The sequence below is a fragment of the Leuciscus leuciscus genome, assembly GCF_965113295.1.
Source record: "Leuciscus leuciscus genome assembly, chromosome: 17".
In the NCBI taxonomy this organism is placed as follows: Eukaryota; Metazoa; Chordata; class Actinopteri; order Cypriniformes; family Leuciscidae; genus Leuciscus; species Leuciscus leuciscus.
In genome coordinates, this window is record NC_138741.1 from 3,287,815 (window position 1) to 3,307,231 (window position 19,417).

The following is a 19,417-nucleotide window of genomic DNA, read 5'->3' on the forward strand; positions in this document are numbered from 1 at the left end:
TTTCACAGAAGTTATAAGTCGTGGACTTTTCACCTACTGTTTTTCCAATACCATGTATTCAGACATAATATTTTGGCGTACTGTATTTACGCCTACTACATAATAGGGAAGTACTTGATTTCGGACACAGCTCAGGACTGAAAAACAGCCTGGAAAGTCACTAGAAGATTTTACATTATCTACATTCACAATTTTACAAACAAGCTTGTCCATGACAGAAACTTACTGTAATCTAAAAAGAACCTGAGTTCAAATGAAAGACTAGAGATTCATAAATACAGATCCCAGAGAGAGAGGGTGTGTTTAGTTTTGTATGACCTCTAGGGCTTAGTGATCAAATGTCAGATAAAGTTTATTAAAGCATCACAATATTCATATACAAACTATGAGAGCACAGGAATACAATAGGGAGATCAACTTCATTACATCAGCAGTGCTTCATGGTACAAGGTGTTCCCGCAGAGCAGTTTTGGAATCATTTGCTTGCCAAATTCTTAAGAGCATCATGGATAGGTTTTACGTCAGGAAATTCTGCTGTTAAACGAAAAACATGTAATGTAAACTGATGGCTTCAAAAGCAGGTATTTGATGCAAAATGACAAGTCGGAAACAAGCAAGGATTGGTTTGTCAGTTTTATTAAGAACCTCTCTTTTGCCCTTGAACCATCACAGGACCAAGTGATGCCTTGCCTTCCCACTGAATGCCTAGAGAGAAGAGAGCCAAGTTAGAGCACTTGAATAAAAGCAACCTTAGAAAAAGCAAACGCTACCAACCTCCATAGGGAGAAGCAGCAAATTCACCATCAGGACCACATGTTGAGTCACAGCAACCACAAACTTGGTCGTTTCCATCAGCAGCAATCCACCTGCAAAAAGACAAGACATGGAACCTTCAAAATGAACAAAGTCCATAATTTTTAATTAAATAAAAAAAATAAGGTACCCATTGGCAAAGGAACAGGATTTGCGCTGAGCATCACTGGGTGCAGAAGCAATAGTTGCCTTCAGAATACATGTTATGTAGATCTGCAAGGATGTCATACAAGTCACAAAACCAAAGCAGACCAGAAGAGAAATCAAATTAATGCATGATATTCGTAATACATACAGAAGGACTGTTGCCCTCATGGAACATAAACGCCTCCAGCTGGAAGTGGATCTTGTCAACCTGAGACCGAGGCATGAAGCGGGAGCTGGAAGCTGTAGTTTTGGCATCCACAAAGCACCTGACAACAAAATGATCACAAAGAGCAACTCATGAATGTCAACTGTAGAGCATCAAGCAACTAGACTTTACCCATTATTCTGTGACAGTGGTTACAAACAACTTAACAGTCCTACCACATCAAGGGCCATGACCTTACCCATAATTCTCAATGAAGGAATATCTTGGAAGGGAGTTCACATCAGGTACTTGAGTGGCCACACAGCGGTCCACAAACACACGCAGAGGCACATGATTGTACTGCTTCACAGATGCCTCGATGTTAATAACGTCACCCAGGAAATAGGAGTATGAAGGCCTCTGATAGGACCAATCATCTACACAAATAAAAATATATAATTATCTTTTTTAAGTGCACAGCCATAATAGCAAGGGTAAAGGTGTATTTTATTGAAAGAAACAACCTGTACCAACCCATCATGATCTTCAGGGAGAACAGCAAGACTTCTTCACCAGCCTTGGTTGAGGCATAAGGGAACCATGTTGGCCTCAAGGCATCACTGCTTACATTTTGAAGCCTGCGGTTCATGAAAGTACCCATTAAATGGTCTCCCAGTTGCTTGAGAAAGTACAGAAAGTCACAGAGATCACTTACCTTTGATAATGGCATTGAACACCAACAATTGCACCATCGGCCCAGGTAATCGGAATACCTGCAAGCGCCTCAGGGGTGTAGGTAAGAGAGAAGGTGTAGACAAGCTCATCCTCATTCATCTGGAAAAAGACTGTGGTTACCAAGAAGGTCATCCCAGAGACTTCACGTATACCAAGACAGTGCCCTCATATTGCTATGAATGGGAAAGTGCTCAGTGCAATAGTTGAATGACTCCAAAATAAGAGCATCAAAATGTTGTTGGTTTGAAGGGTTATTTAAAGGCAAGTAGTTTGAAAATTCAGGTTTTCCACATTCAAATAGATAGTACATGGTTTTCATTTGCAATGCCAGGGCAGCTAAGACCAAGTAAACTGACTTTCCTTGAAAGATTTTGGCTCTCTTCTGCCACACCAAAATAACCCATTAAGATTTAGGAGTTCTTACCATCAGCAAGCTTATGCAGTTCTGTAATTCATAGTCAAAGATGAGCACTCTAGACTCAGGATCCTGACCAACAACAGGACATCCACCTAAAGACAGACCAGTTGGCTGGATCAACTGACCATTGCTGAAAAAGTCCTGCTGGACCTCTACAAGAACCCGATTCTCGCTGCATTGAACCGCTACGCTGCTGGGAGTCACGGGTTGCCTCAACTGGAAGTCCACCGCCAACTCACGCTGCGCCTCGGGAACAGTGGGATACCTCCAATCCAAAGGCTTCACTGGACCCTGCAACAGCTGCTTCTCCTGAAGGCCAAAAGACTCCTGTGCAAGGCTTTTGAAGTCGTGACCCAAAGGACTCTGAAACTGAGAAGCCACTTGCAAAGGGTTCCAGAGCCCTAGAGGAGAAAGGGCAGGACTTCTGGAAGCTGGATCTGATTTTGGCCCCATACTTCTTGGACTGTGACTGTACCTTAAACTTCCCCAGACATCAGGCAGATCAAATGCAACAATCACAACCATCACTAAGACAACTTTCAGAAACCCCATCCTAACAAACTTTGCCTCAAACACCACAACACACACCAGTAATTGGCTTCTTCTTCTTCTTTGTTTATTGGCGGTTGGCAAACCAGCTTTTGGTGCATTTCCGCCACCTACTGGGATGGAGTGTGAATACCTAGGATGATGGAATGGAAAACTACTATCTAGTAACAAAAAAAAAAAAAAAAAAAAAACTTATTTGTTTAACCTTATATTCTATGTATCAACCGTGTATCTCTCAAATATTTAAATAAAATAGGGTACACTTTTGGTTGTATCTGTGCACTCTGAAATAAATCTTTTATTGCTAGCTGAACTTTCAGTTCCTTTAGATCTTCCACAAGTTGAGCTCGTTCATCATTATATGCTTGACATTGAACAATCACATGCTCCACTGTTTCTGCCACCCCACAATGGATGCACCCATCTGTCTCACTTTTACCTAACATGTGTCAGTAATTGGCTTTGCCTGTTTGTACACCTTTGAATTTAGGTGGCTCCACCCCTTTTACCTTAATTGATTACCTTTGATTCTCTTCTTCTTGCTTTTTTTACGGCGGATCGCAGACAAATATGTGCCTTACCGCCACCTATCTTGAAAATGGACCATTGACACTTTCCTATACTATAACCTCTCAACCAACATAAATTCCCCTTATTTACCCGCACAGAGGCTTCATAGAGTTTCACCCGGCGCTGCGTTTTCAGCTCCTCCGTCCACTCTCAGCCCCCATGACAAAAAAAAAAAAAAAAACTTATTTAAATACGCTTATTTAACCCAGTATTTCCCAAATATTCTACCATTAAATTTATTATACTCCTATCTGACTTTAATACATTTTGAATTGTAAACTTAACTCCTATATTATTTACTTCCTCCTTCAACTCTTTCCTTTCAACATTATATCTCCTACAGTGCATTAATACATGCTCAACTGTTTCACTAACCTGTTGGATGCTTACCTATTAAATGCAATGTACTATTCAATCTTGTATGCCCCAATCTTAATCTTGTAATCATATTCTCTTCATACCTACTCCTACCTGATATTCTTCCCTTACCCACTGTTGACTGTATTTGATGCATATGTCTACCTTTTATTTCATTATCCCAATATTGCTGCCATATTTTCGGAATATTCTTTTAATAATTGACTTAATTTCTGACCTACTAAATAAAATCTGTATATCTACTGTTTCTCGTTCTATTGCCTTTTTTGCTAATGCATCAGCCTCCTCATTACCTCTCAACCCAATATGAGCTGAAACCCAAAAAAACTGTACCTCTAAACTAGCTTGTTTGATTGAATATAATTCTTGAATTATCTCTATTAACATATCCTGTCTTGTTTCTGACTTCATCTCCTTCAAACTTATTAGAGCTGAACTACAATCTGAACATATTACTGCCTTGGATATTTTAACTTCCCTAATCCACTTTATTGCCATAATTATTGCAAACATCTCTCCAGTATACACCGATAAACAATCTGATATCCTTTTATTCTTATACACTTTAACCTTTGGAATAATGAATGCAGAACCCACATGACCAGTTTTTGAATATTTTGATGCATCTGTAAAAATGTGCATATATTTCCCATATCTTGACCCAATATACTCCCTTACATTATATACTTCTGTTTCATATGAACCTTCCTTTTGTCTTTTTTCTAAAAACTTAAATCTACTTCTGGTTGGGGCATACCTTTGATTCTCTTCTGGACCTGTAGATTTTATGAATCTCGGGCACCCGCCGCTCTTCACATTCTGTATGTCTCTCTTATCTGACACATTAAGGGGGGTATTTACATGACACCATTTTCAACTAAATCTTTTTATGCATTTTGTTCATTTACACAACAACAGTGTTTTGGGGGCCTAAAACTCAAAGTTTTGAAAACTCATTTCAAAGTGCAAGTTTTTGAAACCGATACCACACACTAAAAAAAAATGGTTCTTCAGCGGTTCTTCAGGGGTTCTTTGCGGTGGTTAAGGTGCTATATAGCACCACTACCATTTAAAGAACCTGTTAAGCCCAGTTTGGTTCTTCAGCGGTTCTTTAGCGGTTCTTTGGGGTGGTTAAGGTGCTATATGGCACCTCTTATGGTTCTACATAGCACCATTTGACAAAGGTAGGTGCTATATGGCACTTAAAGTGGTTCCCCTATGATTACAAGCCAATGAACCACTTTTAGTGCTATTTAGCACCATTTTTGTTTAGAGTGCATTATTGTCTCTGTGTAAACTACAAAAACATGAATTTATGAAAGCGGTGACGTCATGTGAATGCGTATTACGTGTTCAGTCTATAGGCGTGTAGTGTTTCTTTACAAAGTGTCATTGCCAACTACTGGCCTGGCAGCAGAATTCAGCGTTTTTAGTTGTTTTCACAGATCCTTGTGAACCGGGATCATTTTGACAACATTGTCTATACCCAAAACATTTAAAAATGCAAAGGAAAACCTTTCTTATTTTTAGTACAATGTTGTCACGTAAACATACCCTTAGTTTAGTTATTGGAGCTCTTGCCTAATGAGTTGATCTGAATCAGGTGTGTTAAATAAGAGAGACACACTTTGGCTATATTCACAGTGTCAGTCCAAATCTGATTAATTGTGTAACCGATTGGAATCTGAACTAAAATTATTGATGTCCACATTGTGTATTGCAACTAATTCAGATCTGATTTGTGTATCCATGCCGCTCTTTCACTTTCCGAAATATCTGCATTGATTTCTATGGAAATTACGTTGTGTTGGTAAGCATACGCCAAAAACAACAACTGCAACATAGGAGTCTGCAATACAGGGGCCTGTACCATGAAGGTAGCTGAACAAACTCGAGGTTACAGGATTAGTTTTGAGTTGACAAAACCAAACCGATGCAACCAGGCTTTATTGGTACCATGATGCAGCTCATCAACTTTCTCTGTCAACTCAGGATTTGATCCTTAAGCTATTACTCCACGCGCGCGTGCACATAAAAGAGTGACGTCGACACTGAACAACCAATCGCGGGTAGAGCGAGAGCGATATATTTTTCCGCGGAGGAGCAAGAGATAATCATTCAGAATTACGATGAATTTAAATATGTATTTCAAGCTCGAAACAATACGGTCTCTGCGGCCAAAGCAAGAGAAGACTGTTGGAGAAAGATTGCTGATTGTTAATGTGTAAGTTAAACAAATACGTTCTATATTTATGTAAAATTATGTATGTAGGTATGTATGTATGTAGGCTATGTGTAGCCTATTTATGTGTAATATAGCCTATAGGCTATTTTTATATTATATAAAAAATGTGCATGTATGTACTAAGAAAGATTAATATTCATTGATTTTTAGATGCAACCCCAACTCCAAATGTTCTTGGCAGCAGATAAAGACAAAATATAAAAATATAATTCAAAGTGGTGAGTATTTACCACAACCTTTTATTACTTTTGTGAACATTTTATCACAAACACTTGTTTGCAGCAAACAGAAATAAATAATTAAATTCAGTAAACCACATTACACTGTGGTGGAGGAGTTGGCTCTGAGTAGGCAAAGGGATGGACGATTATGGATGTGATTACAGATGCTGTACAATCTGACCCTGGTGCTGGCTCCTCTAAGCAAGTAACACTGGGTATGTGTGCAATACATTACTACTTTTTTAAGTTGTAAATATAGCTGACTATGTTCTGCAGTAGAGGGAAATACAGTGTCCCTGTTGAAGCCAGCACACATACACACAGTCTCCCACACAGAGGTCAGTATGCAGCAGACAGAACACCAAACATAACCTGCTTTACAACAGTTATGCTTTACATTGGCCTATTTTTATTTATTAGGGTGGAGGAAATGAAGACACTCTGTCTGTGTGTTCTCAGACAGTTGCTGATGTGAATGCACTGGGCTTTTTTATTATGGCAAACATTTGAATGTGTGGCATAAAAAAGGGACTGGCCCTTACACATCTCTTTTATTGTAGGATTTTTCACAACCTGCCCCAGAAACTGAGGCCTCTACCTCAATGGGCTTCAGAAGAAATGTGTAAGAATTTAAAACCCTTGACATAAATTACAGTCAGTCCTGTGTTTGTAGGAAGTCAAGGAACTTTTTGTGATTTTGATGAGCCTCCAGAAAACTTGTAATGATCATGTTTGTGGTGGAATTATGTTTCAGGTGGAAACCGACTCAGTCAGGGCCCTGTACAAAAGGAGTCTTGAACTAGACTGTTCACTAAAGGAGACTTGAACTAGACTGCACACTAAAGGAGCTGACTGTGAGCTGAGGAGGCTCCAAACAAAATCAAACAGCTTGATAAAACTGATCTCAGTATGTGTATATAGTTATATATATATATATATATATATATATATATATATATAATATTAGTATAACTTATTTAACCAAGTAACACTTAGGATGAATATTTATTAATGGAACTTTCTCTTGCTCTCTTTCTCCCTTCCATCCCACAAAACCAATAAAACAGTTTGAGACCTATCTGCAGTTTCAGTGTGCTTTTATTAAGTGAAATATTGTATGGTGATTGCATCTACACTGCATACATGTTGCAATGACTTGGGAATCCTATCATAAGATTAACAGAATAATAATAAAAAAGATTCAAAATAATTCTTAACATGTATTATATTGTATAGTAGGCTACATTTGTGAAATTTGCTTTTTGAAAAAAAAAAAAAAACAAGTGTTCATGTGATGTCACCCTATCAATATATCTTACTGGCAATTTGATAAAAGCCCTCTTTTATGGACATGGTCGATAAATGTCGGGGGAACACTAATGAAACTATTCATGTACTCCTGCAGAGCGAGGACCACCTTGCGAATGGTCCGACAAACATATGTTTTCCCCTAGCTTCTGTGCGTCACCCACCGTGCAGGAATGTACCACTTGCAAAAAAAAAAAAAAACAACGCAACGCAATATTTGCGGTACAGTAAGTGCATGAATTCGACGTGTTAAATTCTTTATGTGCGGCTCAAGAAGTTCGCAAAGATAAGACATTCCTTCCGCGGAAAATCTGTATCTTTCATACAAGTAACTATCAGTTAAGGCAAGGGGATTTTGTCTGGCTAAAAACTCTTTCTCTACGAAGTGCTCGTCAAACAATTTGCGCTGAGATGTCACAGGATTTGGAAGAAAAGGTGAAGTCATTGCAACAGACACTTGAAATAAGTTACGTCACCTATATGTTTCTTTGCTCTCAGCTGATTGGTCAAACTTCAGTCTGAGATCTTGAATCCAGAACATAACCTGCCCCGGAGCAGGTTAGCCGTGCAGCGTAAGATACCATGGCAACGAACACCGATTAAAGCCAAGCTACTTTCATAGTACCTAAAACCCAGGGTTGACGGAAACTAAACTGAAACATAGCTGGCTAGCCACCTAATCCGGCTTCATGGTACAGGCCCCTGATGTCTTATTTACGTGTACTAGCCACCGCGCTGGACTACTGCATCTTCTTAGGCCACATCAGAACTATAGGAGGCTGGTATGAGCAGCTTTATTCCGTGCTGTCGTCTCCACTGGTTTCAAACCATGTCTTCATTATGTTGTCATTTTCTGCTCATTGAGCACTTTACAACAATTTTGTTTCTGCAGTGACTTTCAGCATGTTTCATAAATCAGCAGCTGATGTTCACATTTTATGTGGCATGAGAAAGTTGCATAAATCACATGAACCCCAATCATAGCAGACAGATTGAAACTGATTTATAGAAATGTGATTCAAAATGTAGCTTGAAAAAGATTTGTAAAAAAAAAAAAAAAGTGATTTGTTTATTCACACTTGCTAATTTTTATTTCATTCAGATTAGGACTGACAGTCTTAATATAGATAAAATGTACAGATGAGTGGATCCCTTGGACCAGGACTGAACAACCACTGCATTAGCAAATGAGAATTCTAGAAAGTCACTAGAGGGCTTTAAGATATCTACATTCATACACTATTTCAATTAAGAAACTGACAGCTTGTAAAGATAACGTCAACTAACGAGCACATGAGTGCAAACAAATCATAGGCTGTAGTTTCATGTACACTAAAAATACAGGTCAAAAAAAAAAAAAAGTTTAGTATAACCACTACAGCTTTATGTGATCAAACTTCAGTGGAAGCTGATTACAAACAATTTTCACAATATGCACAAACACAGAGTAAAGGAATGATAGAGAGACCAACTCCATTACATCTGCAGTGCTTCATGAGACAAGGTGTTCCTTGCAGAGCACTTTTGGAATTATTTTGAATTCTTAAGAGCATCATGGGTAATTATTTTCACCAGGAAATTTACAGTTAAACAAAGTAACAAACTGATCACTTCAAAAGTATATATATCAATTAACCTTGGTCTTACACTAGCAGCCTTTAAAAAAGAAAAAAGTTTTAAATTCCATATGGAGAAAAACTTCTGTACCTTTGCAAGTCCCATATAACAATGCAACCGAAGGGTTCCAGGCTATATGGGACTTACAAATGTACAATAGGACTATCAGTTGTTTCACCACATTGGCAGAATGAGGCACTTCCAATTTAAATTGTTAAACCAGACATGACGTGAAATGAGAAGTCAGATGCAAGCATGGATTGGTTTGCCAGTTTTATTGAGAACCTCTCTTTTGCCCTTGAACCATTACAGGACCAAGTGAGGCCTTGCCTTCCCACTGAATGCCTAGAGAAGAAAAAGCCAAGTTAGAGCACTTGGGGGGAAAAAGCACAAAAAAAAAAAAAAAAAAAACTACAAACCTCCATAGGGAGAGGCAGCAAATTCACCATCAGGACCACATGTTGAGTCACAGCAACCACAAACTTGGTCATTTCCATCAGCAGCAGACCACCTGCAAAAAGACATGAAACCTACAACATCAGAAAAGTCGACTTAAAATAAACCCCCCAAAAAAACCCCATGTACCCATTGGCAAAGGAACAGGATTTGCGCTGAGCGTCACTGGGTGCAGAAGCAATAGTTGCCTTCAGAATACACGTTATGTAGATCTGCAAGGCATGACAAACAAGTCACAAAACCAAAGCAGATGGAGGAGAAGTCAAATTAACTCATGATATTCATAGTACATACAGAAGGACTGTTGCTCTCCCGGAACATAAACGCCTCCAGCTGGAACTGGAGCTTGTCAACCTGGGACCGAGGCATGAAGCGGGAGCTGGAAGCTGTAGTTTTGGCATCCACAAAGCACCTGACGACAAAGCAAATCACAAAGAGTAACTCATGAATGTCAACTGTAGAGCATCAAGCAACTTGACCTTACCCATGACTGTGGTTACAAAAATCAACTTAAACAGTCCTACCGCATCAAGGGCCATGACCTTACCCATGATTCTCAATGAAGGAAAATCTTGGAAGGGAGTTCACATCAGGTACTTGAGTGGCCACACAGCGGTCCACAAACACACGCAGAGGCACATGATTGTACTGCTTCACAGATGCCTCGATGTTAATAACACCACCCAGGAAATAGGTGTATGAAGGCCTCTGATAGGACCAATCATCTATACAAAATAAAACACTTTAGGCACACCACAATTGCAAGGGTAAAGGTTCATTTTATTGAAAGAAAAAACACTTGTACCAACCCATCATGATCTTCAGGGAGAACAGCAAGACCTCTTCACCAGCCTCGGTTGAGGCATAAGGGAACCATGTTGGCCTCAAGGCATCACTGCTTACATTTTGGAGCCTGAGGTTCATGAAAGTATCCATTAAATGGTCTCCCAGTTTCACAAGAAAGTGCAGAAAGTAACATAGATCACTTACCTTTGATAATGGCATTGAACACCAACAATTGCACCATCGGACCGGGTAATCGGAGTACCTGCAAGCGCCTCAGGGGTGTAGGTAAGAGAGAAGGTGTAGACAAGCTCATCCTCATTCATCTGGAAAAAGATTGTGGTTACCAAGAGGGTCATCCCAGAGACTTAACATATACCAAGACCGTGCACTCATATTGCCATGAATGGGAGAATTCCTGAAGAGCAAATCACCAATTAATCAAGTCTTCACATCACTACAGCTGCCCTCAGAAGCTCCAGTGTTGCCAGAGACAGTCAATGTTTCGGAGACATGCACATTGGCTGTTCCTGGGTAAAAACTAGCTTTAACACTATTAAGGCACAAGATTTGTTCTGGTTTCTTAAGCTCCTTTCATACCATTTGTGGGATAGTTTAGATCAGATGTTGGTTTGAAGGGTTATTTAAAAGGCAAGTAGCCTGAAAATTCAGGATTTACCCATTTAAATAAATTGAACTTGGTCTTAGCTGCCCTGGCAATGCAAATGACAACCAAGTTAACTGACTTTCCTTGAAAGATTTTGGCTCTCTTCTGCCACACCAAAATAACCCATTAAGATTCATGAGTTCTTACCATCAGCACACTGTTGCAGTCCTGTAATTCATACTCAAAGATGAGCACTCTAGACTCAGGATCCTGACCAACAACAGGACATCCACCTAAAGACAGACCAGTTGGCTGGATCAACTGACCATTGCTGAAAAGGTCTTGCTGGACCTCTACAAGAACCCGGTTCTCGCCGCATTGAACCGCTACGCTGCCGGGAGTCACGGGTTGCCTCATCGGGAAGTTCCCCACCAACTCACTTTGAACTTCAGGAACAGTGGGATACCTCCAATCCAAAGGCTTCACTGGACCCTGCAACAGCTGCTTCTCCTGAAAGCCAAAAGGCTCCTGTGCAAGGCTTTTGAAGTCGGGACCCAAAGGACTCTGAAACTGAGAAGCCACTTGCAAAGGGTTCCAGAGCCCTAGAGGAGAAAGGGCAGGACTTCTGGAAGCTGGATCTGATTTTGGCCCCATGATTCTTGGACTATGACTGTACCTTAAACTTCCCCAGACATCATGCAGATCAAATGCAACAATCACTAAGACAACTATCAGGAACCCCATCCTAACAAACTTTGACTCAAACACCACAACACACCAGTACTTGGCTTTGCCCGTTTCTACACCTTTGAATTAAGGTGGTCCCACCCCTTTTACCTTAATTGATTACCTTTGATTCTCCTCTGGACCTGTAGAGTTTATGCATCTCAGGCACCCACTGTTCTTCACATTCTGTATGTCTCTCTTATCTGACACATTAAGGGAGGTATTTACATGAAACCATTTTCAACTAAATATTTTTATGTATTTTGTTCATTTACACAAAAACAGCGTTTTGGGGGCCTAAAACTCACAGTTTTGAAAACTGGTTTCAAAGTGCAAGTTTTTGAAACCGATACCATTATTCCATTTGCTCTGCCCTTAGGATTGCAAATGTCCTGGGACAGGTGAGGGTGTGAGTGAGAAACCCACTACTGAAACTTGGCCCTGGTTGGTCCTCATGGATGAGGTGTTGGGACAGAGGCATTGCACCAACCCCCGTGTCGTCATTGCCGAAATCCCTGAGGACACACCAGGGCCGAGTTCAGCAGTGGGTGCCCACGGTGAGGAGCCAGAGGCAGCAGCACCAGAAGCACCACCAGCAGCAGCACCAGCACCAGCACCAGAAGCACCACCAGCAGCAGCACCAGCACCAGCACCAGCACCAGCACCAGCAGCAGCAGCAGCAGCACCAGCACCAGCACCAGCACGAAGGCAGCAAGACAGAGGATGAGTTTTTGGACTTGATCAGAGAAGACATGCAACTAGAGGGAGGTAGAGGCGAGGAGAGCAGGGAGAGGATGGACAGGCTGTTTTCTCTTCTTGAGAGAATGATTGAAAATATATATATTTTTTCTACATATTCTTGTTTAACCTTTTTCACTTTTATTTTTTAAAAGGAAAGAAATTCTGTACATTATTTTTATGCAACTTTAAATGTGTAAATAAAAGAGAATGAATTGTTCTGGACATTGTTTATTTTTGTAATGACACATTCATCATTTCTACATGACACAAATTCTTCTATACCTTTTTTTTTTTTTTTATAAAACTGGTAAATGAAAATCATTTGTTCTATAGGCTACATTAAAGTACTTTTTCCAACTATTTACAACATACGTTAAACATAAAATCAACAAACACTTAAATTTACAGTACATAAAATAAGAAAAAAAGTATGTAGACTTGTATTGAGCTGAGCAGGGAGACCCTGGTGGTGCTGCTGGACCGGGATTGGTTGCCCCTGGTAATGCCTCCTGCTCGTGGGACATCATCTGGGATGGACTCCAGAGTGTTTAAGTGCATATTTCCACTATCCACTAAGTTGTCTACCAACAGGTTTGCAAGGTTGAGTCAATCAATGGCTTTCTGAAAAAAAGTACTTTTAATTACTAATACTGCATTGGGGAACAACTACTAAAAGCTTAAAGCAAAAATATCTTGCATACTCTAATGTACTTAAAGTATCAAGAGTAAATCTAAAGGTATATATTCTGCAGGGGGAAAAAACTCCTTTTCAGGGTTTTTATGATGGTTTTGCATTTATATTAGGCTACTACTGCATTACTGCTCATGTTGCATTTTACTTCTGTATATTTTGAAGGTTGTTTCATTTAAACTATATACTTGTGTAGTTTAATGTAAAAACGAATTGTGATGTGAGGGAAAAAAGTACTTAAGTAGGTTACTTAACATTTGTACGTGAATACTTAAAGTATGCAGTTCCAAAAATTAAAGTAACAAAATGTAGGCCTATTGTCATATTAACAAATTGTTGCTAACTACAGCTGCATCCCATATCAAAAGGCGCATCTGAAGCGCTCGGACCGGTCTAGCCTATGGAGGATTGTTCTTGTCGCCTGACAAATGTGACAGCTGCCAATGACAAGCGCGAGAAATACTGGACTTTATATTCAATTGGGTTTTAAATTCAAACAGGGCTAAACCAAAAATACATGACCTGGCAGCACCAGGGCTGAAACATGTCGTCCAGTAAAATAACAAATGACAATAGCCAATTCTGGCTCCATAGCGGTTTACTATCAAATTAATTATCAGGATGGCAGCTGTCCTCTCGCACTGTTGCTTGGCGCCAGGGAGCGGTGATCGGAACACCTGGTTGCACAATTAGGAAGTCCTACATGTGCGTCCGAAGGACGCATAGGCTGCCTCCTTCGAGATCTGCGTCCTTCTAAGGATGCAGCCTTCACATTGGGACACAGCTAAGGTGTTCCTTGCAGAGTGCTTTTGGAATTATTTGGAATTCTTAAAGAGCATCATGGGTAATTATTTTCACCAGGAAATTTACATTTAAACAAAAACTAATGACTTCAAAAAGTATATCAATTAACCTTGGTCTTACCTGGCCTTTAAAAGTGTTCTTTTTTTAATTCCCTATGGAGAAAAACATCTGTACCTTTGCAAGTCCCATATAACAACGCAAGCAAAGGGTTCCAGGATATATGGGACTTACAAATGTACAATAGGACTATCAGTGTCACCACATTGGCAGAATGAGGCACTTCCAATTTAAAGTGTTAAACCAGACATGACGTGAAATAAGTCAGATGCAAGCATGGATTGGTTTGTCAGTTTTATTGAGAAACTCTCTTTTGCCCTTGAACCATTACAGGACCAAGTGAGGCCTTGCCTTCCCACTGAATGCCTAGAGAAGAAAAAGCCAAGTTAGAGCACAAAAAAATAAAAATAAATAAGAGCACAAAAAAAACAAGCTACAAACCTCCATAGGGAGAGGCAGCAAATTCACCATCAGGACCACATGTTGAGTCACAGCAAACACAAACTTGGTCATTTCCATCAGCAGCAGACCACCTGCAAAAAGACAAAGACATGAAACCTACAACATCAGAAAAGTCAACTTAAAAATAAACCCCCAAAAAACCCCATGTACCCATTGGCAAAGGAACAGGATTTGCGCTGAGCGTCACTGGGTGCAGAAGCAATAGTTGCCTTCAGAATACAGGTTATGTAGATCTGCAAGGCATGACAAACAAGTCACAAAACCAAAGCAGATGTAGGAGAAGTCAAATTAACTCATGATATTCATAGTACATACAGAAGGACTGTTGCCCTCCTGGAACATAAACGCCTCCAGCTGGAACCGGAGCTTGTCAACCTGAGACCGAGGCATGAAGCGGGAGCTGGAAGCTGTAGTTTTGGCATCCACAAAGCACCTGATGACAAAGCAATCACAAAGAGCCACTCATGAATGTCAACTGTAGAGCATCGAGCAACTTGACCTTACCCATGACTGTGGTTACAAAAAGCAACTTAAACAGTCCTACCGCATCAAGGGCCATGACCTTACCCATGATTCTCAATGAAGGAAAATCTTGGAAGGGAGTTCACATCAGGTATTTGAGTGGCCACACAGCGGTCCACAAACACACGCAGAGGAACGTGATTGTACTGCTTCACAGATGCCTCAATGTTAATAACACCACCCAGGAAATAGGTGTATGAAGGCCTCTGATAGGACCAATCATCTATACAAAAAAACACTTTAGGCACAATTGCAAGGCTAAGGGCTTATTTTATTGAAAGAAAAAAACACATGTACCAACCCATCATGATCTTCAGGGAGAACAGCAAGACTTCTTCACCAGCCTTGGTTGAGGCATAAGGGAACCATGTTGGCCTCAAGGCATCACTGCTTACATTTTGGAGCCTGCGGTTCATGAAAGTACCCATTAAATGGTCTCCCAGTTTCACGAGAAAGTGCAGAAAGTCACAGAGATCACTTACCTTTGATAATGGCATTGTACACCAACTATTGCACCATCGGACCGGGTAATCGGAGTACCTGCAAGCGCCTCAGGGGTGTAGGTAAGAGAGAAGGTGTAGACAAGCTCATCCTCATTCATCTGGAAAAAGATTGTGGTTACCAAGAGGGTCATCCCAGAGACTTAACATATACCAAGACCGTGCACTCATATTGCCATGAATGGGAGCATTCCTGAAGAGCAAATCACCAATTAATCAAGTCTTCACATCACTACAGCTGCCCTCAGAAGCTCCAGTGTTGCCAGAGACAGTCAATGTTTCGGAGACATGCACATGGATGTTCCTGGGTAAAAACTAGCTTTAACACTATTAAGGCACAAGATTTGTTCTGGTTTCTTAAGCTCCTTTCATACCATTTGTGGGATAGTTTAGATCAGATGTTGGTTTGAAGGGTTATTTAAAAGGCGAGTAGCTTGAAAATTCAGGATTTACCCATTTAAATAAATTGAATTTGGTCTTAGCTGCCCTGGCATTGCAAATGACAACCAAGTTAACTGACTTTCCTTGAAAGACTTTGGCTCTCTTCTGCCACACCAAAATAACCCATTAAGATTCATGAGTTCTCACCATCAGCACACTGTTGCAGTCCTGTAATTCATACTCAAAGATGAGCACTCTAGACTCAGGATCCTGACCAATAACAGGACATCCACCTAAAGACAGACCAGTTGGCTGGATCAACTGACCATTGCTGAAAAGGTCTTGCTGGACCTCTACAAGAACCCGGTTCTCGCCGCATTGAACCGCTACGCTGCCAGGAGTCACAGGTTGCCTCATTGGGAAGTTCCCCACCAACTCACTCTGCACCTCAGGAACAGTGGGATACCTCCAATCCAAAGGCTTCACTGGACCCTGCAACAGCTGCTTCTCCTGAAGGCCAAAAGGCTCCTGTGCAAGGCTTTTGAAGTCGGGACCCAAAGGACTCTGAAACTGAGAAGCCACTTGCAAAGGGTTCCAGAGCCCTAGAGAAGAAAGGGCAGGACTTCTGGAAGCTGGATCTGATTTTGGCCCCATGCTTCTTGGACTATGACTGTACCTTAAACTTCCCCAGACATCATGCAGATCAAATGTAACAATCACTAAGACAACTATCAGGAACCCCATCCTAACAAACTTTGACACAAACACCACAACACACACCAGTACTCTGCTTTGCCTGTTTGTATACCTTTGAATTAAGGTGGCTCCACCCCTTTTACCATAATTGATTACCTTTGATTCTCCTCTGGACCTGTAGAGTTTATGCATTAGCCAATGAAAACGTGCTATGTCACTAGCCAAAAAAAAAGGCTTGTTTGAGATGAGCAAAATCTGCGCAGAATCGATCACCGGTGATCAGCGCGAGATGCCTGCCGGTTAGAAATGTGTCCGAGTGCGGTCCGACTTGCTCTGATGTCATGCTGACGTCTGTCAAAAATCTCTCGCGAGCGCAAGGCGCAGTTGCTCTCCACCGACTGCGCTGATCAAAAGCACGATGGGAAACGACTTGCTGACGACACAGCTTAATGCTCATTGGTTTAAACAACCGTGATGTATTGTTCTCTTTTAAAATGTTTTGATTTTAAAACTCGAATATCATGTTTTATGTGTATATGTTATAGTGAATATTCCCAAACTATCTGACAGTGCGATCTCTTTGGGTTATGCAATTTAATATTTATAAAAAATAAATAAAAAAATAAAACCACATATGTCTGTATTAAATAAAAAAATATTTAGATTAGATTAGATTAGATTAGATTAGATTCAACTTTATTGTCATTAGACAAGTACAGGTACAAGGCAACGAAATGCAGTTTAGGTCTAACCAGTGCAATAGCAGCAAGTGCAGGATATACAGTGGTTCCATAAGTGCAGGACATGGATATGTACTGAATAAATATAGAGTTAAATACTATTATAAACAGAATTTTACAGATAGATTTGTCCTATGAATATAATATACAGATAACTATTAATGTGAACAGAATTTACAGCTAGATATGTACTGATATAATATACAGATGGCTATTACTATAAACACTGTATTTGGAATGGAATTAAACATGTTTATAAACATGTATTTGGAATGGAATTAAATAACAAGTACTTTGGGTGTCTTGTTCATTTTATTTATTTTCATATAAAAGCAACAGAACTTGAATTACTTCCAGTTTATTAGCAACACTGTGCACGAGCGTGAATCCCGCGATATCCATCTTTGATCTCGCAGGTGTCAGATTCACTACGAGAAGAGAGAACTGTCCGGCTTGCCTGCGCTTTTTTCACTCTTCCCCTCACTGCAGCCGCCTACTCTCGCATACATTTCAGGCGAGGCAAGGCGCATCTCAAACAAGCCTAAAGCCTTGAGGATTTAATCTAAAGTCTTTTTGCAATTAGGAAACTGACCATGTCCATGATAGAAACTTAGGCTACATTCAGACGGCAGGAAAATGCAAATCTGATTTTTTTTGTTCATATGTGATCTGTTTTTCTAATGACAGCGTGAACAGCACAAACCACATGGAATCTGATCTTCTCAATTCCGATTTGGGACACTTCCATATGTGGTACTAATCCGATAAAGGTCAGATGTTTTGCAATGCAACTTCAGTCTGACCAGTCAAATCGGAATTCATGTTTAAATCACTTTAAATAATAAAAATATTAATTCATTACATTTATATAGCGCTTTTCTCGGCACTCAAAGCGCTTTACATGAAAGGGGTGAATCTCCTCAACCACCACCAATGTGCAGCATCCACTTGGATGCGACGGCAGCCATATTGCGCCAGAACGCCCACCACACACCAGCTTACTGGTGGAGAGGAGACAGTGATGAAGCCAATCAGTATATGGGGATGATTAGGAGGCCATGATGGACCGAGGCCACTGGGCAAATTTGGCCAGGATGCCGGGGTTAAACCCCTACTCTTTCGAAAGACATCCTGGGATTTTTAATGACCACAGAGAGTCAGGACCTCGGTTTTACGTCTCATCCGAAGGACGGTGCTCTTTGACAGTATAGTGTCCCCATCACTATACTGGGGCATTAGGACCCACACAGAGCACAGGGTGAGCGCCTCCTGCTGGCCTCACTAACACCTCTTCCAGCAGCAACCTGGTTTTCTTTTGGTCAGATTTTGCATTCCCAAAGTTATCAAGACAGTTGCGAAAGGTAATCAGTGAAGGACATTGATTTGTCAGAGCTCATAAGCATTACAGTGACAGCTCTACAAGCAAAACATGAGGGTTCATATCATAAATGTTTAAAAATTCTGCTCTGTTTTTTTTCATCTTTTTTTTTTATATATATATTGACTGAGCATAAATTCTCTGGCTTCCTTGGCAGATCACACAATAAACTAGATGTACCGCATCGCGGTACAAAATATGACCGCCGCTCAGGCCTGCACTGGCTTTCCACAAAAATAAATGACGTGGAGTAATTTGGCTGTATTGCGTGTTTATGTATATACCTAAAAAAAGTAATAGTATGTGCATGTCTGTCTGTGTGTGTGTGTGTGTGTGTGTGTGTGTGTGTGTGTGTATGTGTGTGTGTTTGTGTATGTGTGTGTCTGTGTGTGTGTGTGTGTGTCTGTGCGTGTATGTATGTGTGCGTACATGTGTGCGCGTGTGTGTTTGTGTGTGTGTGTGTGTGTATGTGTGTGTGTGTGTGTGTGTGTGTGTGTGTGTGTGTGTGTGTGTGTGTGTGTGTGTGTGTATGTGTGTGTCTGTCTGTGTGTGTGTGTGTGTGTGTGTGTGTGTGTGTGTGTGTGTGTGTGTGTGTGTGTGTGTGTATGTGTGTGTGTTTGTGTATGTGTGTGTCTGTGTGTGTGTGTGTGTGTGTGTGTGTGTGTGTGTGTGTGTCTGTGCGTGTATGTATGTGTGCGTACATGTGTGCGCGTGTGTGTTTGTGTGT

General features: G+C 40.6%; 3 protein-coding genes across 3 annotated transcripts; all 3 read right to left on the reverse strand.

Annotated features, from left to right (window-relative positions):
• Positions 1-750: 750 nt before the first annotated feature.
• On the reverse strand, positions 751-2,728 carry LOC309478962 (zona pellucida sperm-binding protein 3-like; the record flags this gene model as incomplete). The annotated part of the gene is made up of 6 exons (XM_082142808.1): positions 2,265-2,728; positions 1,821-1,939; positions 1,640-1,743; positions 1,365-1,542; positions 1,105-1,226; positions 751-866 (listed from the first exon to the last, which is right to left on the reverse strand). The coding sequence occupies exons 1-6, from the start codon at positions 2,709-2,711 to the stop codon at positions 751-753; spliced, it is 1,086 nt and encodes a 361-aa protein (XP_081998934.1). The 5' UTR covers positions 2,712-2,728.
• Positions 2,729-9,404: 6,676 nt separating this feature from the next.
• LOC309479001 (zona pellucida sperm-binding protein 3-like) lies at positions 9,405-11,746 on the reverse strand. The gene is made up of 8 exons (XM_082142847.1): positions 11,200-11,746; positions 10,593-10,711; positions 10,412-10,515; positions 10,150-10,327; positions 9,897-10,014; positions 9,732-9,814; positions 9,566-9,657; positions 9,405-9,491 (listed from the first exon to the last, which is right to left on the reverse strand). Exons 1-8 carry the CDS (start codon positions 11,734-11,736, stop codon positions 9,421-9,423), a joined length of 1,302 nt encoding a protein of 433 aa, XP_081998973.1. The 5' UTR covers positions 11,737-11,746; the 3' UTR covers positions 9,405-9,420.
• A 2,547-nt stretch (positions 11,747-14,293) lies between these two features.
• Positions 14,294-16,630, reverse strand: LOC309479002 (zona pellucida sperm-binding protein 3-like). Its single transcript, XM_082142848.1, has 7 exons — positions 16,084-16,630; positions 15,478-15,596; positions 15,297-15,400; positions 15,041-15,218; positions 14,789-14,906; positions 14,453-14,706; positions 14,294-14,377 (listed from the first exon to the last, which is right to left on the reverse strand). The coding sequence occupies exons 1-6, from the start codon at positions 16,618-16,620 to the stop codon at positions 14,587-14,589; spliced, it is 1,176 nt and encodes a 391-aa protein (XP_081998974.1). The 5' UTR covers positions 16,621-16,630; the 3' UTR covers positions 14,294-14,377; positions 14,453-14,586.
• Between the last annotated feature and the right edge of the window lie 2,787 nt (positions 16,631-19,417).